The sequence below is a fragment of the Rhinolophus hipposideros genome, assembly GCF_964194185.1.
Source record: "Rhinolophus hipposideros genome assembly, chromosome: 4".
NCBI lineage: Eukaryota > Metazoa > Chordata > Mammalia > Chiroptera > Rhinolophidae > Rhinolophus > Rhinolophus hipposideros.
Window position 1 is genome coordinate 51,154,318 of NC_138050.1, and position 4,459 is coordinate 51,158,776.

General features: G+C 49.1%; 1 protein-coding gene across 1 annotated transcript; it reads right to left on the bottom strand.

The window, feature by feature from the left end:
- Window positions 1-1,225: 1,225 nt before the first annotated feature.
- Window positions 1,226-3,290, bottom strand: LOC308496890 (polypyrimidine tract-binding protein 1-like; the record flags this gene model as incomplete). Its single annotated transcript, XM_081046671.1, is given in 4 exon segments — window positions 1,226-1,236; window positions 1,550-2,041; window positions 2,044-2,283; window positions 2,362-3,290. Coding segments are annotated over 4 exon segments (1,632 nt in total). The 5' UTR covers window positions 3,251-3,290.
- Window positions 3,291-4,459: the final 1,169 nt, after the last annotated feature.

Consider the following 4,459-nt stretch of genomic DNA (forward strand, 5'->3'; position numbering starts at 1 on the left):
TAGTCTCTGCTTTGCTCCCCAAATCTCAATATTTCAGAGCTGGGTCAACAGGGCACTGACAGCTCTGGTGAGCTCTTTAACCCTCTCCCACCCCCCCGCCCCAGGCAGGGGGAGAGCAGCAAGTCACGTGTCTCTGATCCTGACCCCAGGCATGAGTCATAATTAGAGCACACCTATGTAGTATGAAAGGTGATGTGCTCTTTGACAAACGGTAGGTTGTAACCACAGAAATACTTAGTCAGGTGAATAATGGCAGCCTTAACAAAGTGTTCATGAAAGAATTAGGTGAGTTAATCCTTCCAGCATCCATTTAGGAAATTAGCCCTTTCACTGCATGAAGGGGCGGACACCATGAGGCCATAAAATAATTAATTTGTTTTCAAAAGATTAATAACATGCCTTTGGAGAACCCAGTTGTTCCAGATCATCAGAGCAAGTTCGATAACGTGTTCTGAACTTAACTGGAGAATGTAGGCTGAAGTTATGTACTTATTTTGTGAAGAAACTCCAGAAAAATCTGTAAGCCCATTTTAAGACTTTTGATGTTAGGAGGAAATTTACTGGACCTAACATCTATATACAAAGGCCAGGTGGTAACATGTGACTCAAATCAAACAAGCATGGGACGCATCCCTGTAGGGTCTGGGGGCTACAGAGCTCAGGTACAAACTTCATGAGTGGAGGAATTTGTGTCTGCTCTTACTGATTTGTCCCCAGGCTGGTCCACCTTGGATGTGCAATGAATGCTTATACGAATGAAAGACAGTAGGCTTGGGGTGAGGCTCCTACTCAGATCAGTTGTAAGTTAAGAACCTAGTACCTTAACTAAGAATGAATTAAAGAAAACACCAAAACCATTTTTTTTAATATATTTTTTTTTTATTGGAGAAGGGGATCAAAACCATTTTTTTTGAACGAGGAAGAAATTTAGATTATACTCATACCATTTTTATCTTGCTATATAAAAAGTTACTTAAAACTATTTCTCTTGCATATAAATGAAAGATTAGGATATTTGGTCAACTGGAGATATTGCTAGGCACAGGTGTGCACACTGCCTCAAAGCACAACAGAGCATGACGAGCTCCAAGCCGAAGCCCCGGGGTGGGGAGGATCGCACGCTTGATTAGATGAGGGTTGGGGTGTGGACAGCCCCTGCACGGTGGCCCCCCCCACACCAGGCACATGATCCCTGCAGAAGGTTGTCCTCTGAGCCCCCAAACCCCTACGCGTTTGCTACCACAAGAAGGCCTTGCAGGAGCAGCGGGTTTAAGGCACAAGAACTCCAAGTGGAGGTTTGGGAGCGCCCACCTGCAGGCTGCAGAAGGCACAGGCGAGGGCCTGGGGAGCGGGCACTGTGCACAGCCACTAAGAGCCTGCAGCCAGCACCCTGCCTCCCGAAGGTGAGCAAGGTGAATTAGATTTAATTTTTTAAAAAACAGGTAAACTGATTTCTCTTTAAAAAAATAAAATCTCTGGTCTTTTAAGGTCACTTCAGCTGCTTTTAAAGTGGCTTTTTGTGGAATGCTGGAAGTTGTCTTCGAGACACCAGGCAGGCTGGTGCTGGCAGTGGGGCCTAGATGGTGGCCCTTGGAGAAGGACACCCACAAGTGGTGGTTCTTGCCCAGGTCATGGTTGTGCAGCTGACTGAGCGCCTGGATGGCCTCCCTCACTGAGCCCATCTGGATCAGCGCCATCTTGCGGTCCTTCTGGAAGAACTTGAACCCCTTGACGATACCACCATTGCTGGAGAAGATCATCTTGAGGTCCTCCTCTGATATGGAGGGCGGGATGTTGGACAGGTGCAGGGTGGCTGAGGGCGGGAAGATGTTCTGGAAGTTCTTCGAGCCTGGCTTCTTGAAGCGGTGCAGGGATGAGTTACCGTAGTCCTTGGACCAGCTGCCCTGGTCCTCCTGGCCCTCACGGGGCAGCTGCACATTCTGGTGCTTGGACAGCGTGATGCGCACCGGCTTTCTGTGGAGCTTGTGCCCATTCAGGTGGTTCATGGCCAATTGGGCCTGGCTCCTGTCTGCCATTTGCCCAGGGCATTGTCCTTCTTATTGAACAAAATCTTCACTCGCTGCATGTTGCCGTACACGCCGAAAAGAATAAAGAGGCTTTGGGGTGTGACTCTCTCAAGGTTGAGGTTGCTGACCAGCAGGACGGAATAGCCGGTGCCCCCCAGGCCAGGGATGGTGATCCGGTCCGCTGTAGCTGCAGCTCCTGCTGCCGACGGGGTGGCCAGAGGGGCCAGGGCCCCGTGCACGTTGGGGACGGAGATGCCTGCAGCCTGAGGAATGGCAAAGGTGGGAGGGAAACCAGCTCCTGCGTACGGGGAGGCTGACATTATACCAGGTGCACCGAAGGCTGCAGCCATGGTCTGGTCCAGCGAGGGCTGGCTGTCACCAGAGGGCAGGTCAGGGCGGGTGTAGTCTCGGCTCTTGTCCTTGTACTTGACATTGAGGCTGGTGAGCTTGGAGAAGTCGATGAGGAGTGTGCAGCAGGCATTGTAGATGTTCTGCCCGTCCAGGGACAGATTGGCGTGCTGGGCGCTCAGGGGCTCAGTACACTGCAGCAGTGCCTGGAACTGGTTGCTCTTGGTGAAGGTGATGATATTCAGGACCGTGCCAAACTTGGAGAAGATGTGGTTGAGGACATCCAAGCTGACAGGGTAGAAGAGGTTCTCCACGATGGTCCTGAGCTCTGGGCTCTGGCCTGCCTTCGCCATCCCAGCATCCACTGCAGCGGCTGAGGCCGCCAGGGCCAGGCTCCCTGCCTGGACAGAGTTGGCAGCCTGGAGGGCGGCCTGGGCCCGGGCCTGGCTGGGCGAGCTGTCCGTCTTCAACTCTTTGTGGTTGGAGAACTGGATGTAGATGGGCTGGCCACGCAGCACGGGCATCACCGACGTGTAGTAGTTGACCATGGTGTTGGTGGCCTCCTCCGTGTTCATCTCCATGAAGGCCTGGTTCTTCCCTTTCAGCATCAGGAGGTTGGTGACCTTCCCAAAGGGTAACCCCAGGGAGATGACCTTGCCCTCAGTGACGTCACTGGGGAGCTTGCAGACATGGATCCCTCTGGAAGGCACACCAGCACTTCTGTTGTCGCCTTTGAACTTCTTGCTGTCATTTCCATTTGCTGCAGAGGCCGAGTTGCTGCTCATGATAAAGGGTCCGTTGGTGACACAGGCAGAGAAGAGCTTGTCCGATCCCCGCTTTGTACCAACTGCTATGTCTGGGACAATGCCGTCCATTGCACACAGAGGAGACCCGCCGGGGGCGGAGTGGAGGCGCCGGAATCAACAAAACCATGCTTGAAAGCTGGCTGCTATTGACTAAATTGTCCCCCCGCCCCGCACCCCCCACATGCACCAAATGCATATATTGAAGCACCCAATGCACAATATGATGGTATTACGACGTGGGGCTCTTTTGGGAGATAATTAGATGAGGTCATCACGGTGAAGCTCGCATGATGGGATTAGAAAAGGAGGACTTCAGAGTTCCCTCTCTCTCTACCAAGTAAGGACACAGGAAGGGATGGCCATCTGTAAGCCAGCCCCAAGCTCCTTCCTCACCAGGAACCAAGTCAGCCAGCATCTTGATCTTGGATTTCCCTGCCTCCAGAACTGTGAGAAATAAATTCCTGTTGTTGAAGCTGCCCAGTGTGTAGTGTCTTATTATGGCATCTAGAGCTGGCAGACACTTGCTAATCCCAGAGTTAATATTTGTCATTGCTTTCAGAGGATTGTGGCAATTTCCTTTCTCAGCACAAATAAAATCAGATTAAGCCAAATGCATCAAGAGCACACAGAGACAGGATCAGTGCTTCAAGACTTCTGGATGGAGGGTACTTGGTAAAATGATCCACATACATAGTTTTCAGCCAAAATTCACTGGTAGCTTTCCAAAAATGTCAAAGAAAAAGCAAACAATTGAGAGAGGGTATCTATTTTACAAATGGAAAACTTACAGCATCATAAGAGTAAATAATTTGTTTTTTTTAAAAAAGAACAAGAAGAAAAACACTATTCTGTTTGTGAATATAAAACCACTTGGCCAAGGATTTCTTTCAAGTTACTTGCTGAGGACAGTAATGATGGTGGACTTGCTCTTTCAGACAGAAAGTAGGTTTTTGATTCAGAGAGATTGGGTTCAATTCCTAGCTCCTAAAAATTACTTTCAACTTTGAAATCGGTTCCAGAAAAATTATGAGTCAAGTGTGAAAATAGAATAAAGATGTTTTTTGACATTCAAGTTCTCAGAATATTTACCTCCCCCCACACACTTTTTTAAAGAAAGTACTTGAGTATGTTCTTTAGTAAAATGAAGGAGAAAATAAAGAAAGGAAGACCTGGGATCCATGAAACAGTGGATCCAAGTCAGAAGAACTGTGAAGGGAAGTCCTAAAATGACAACTATGCATCAGGTTTACAGAACCAACAGTCTGATTAGAACAGAAT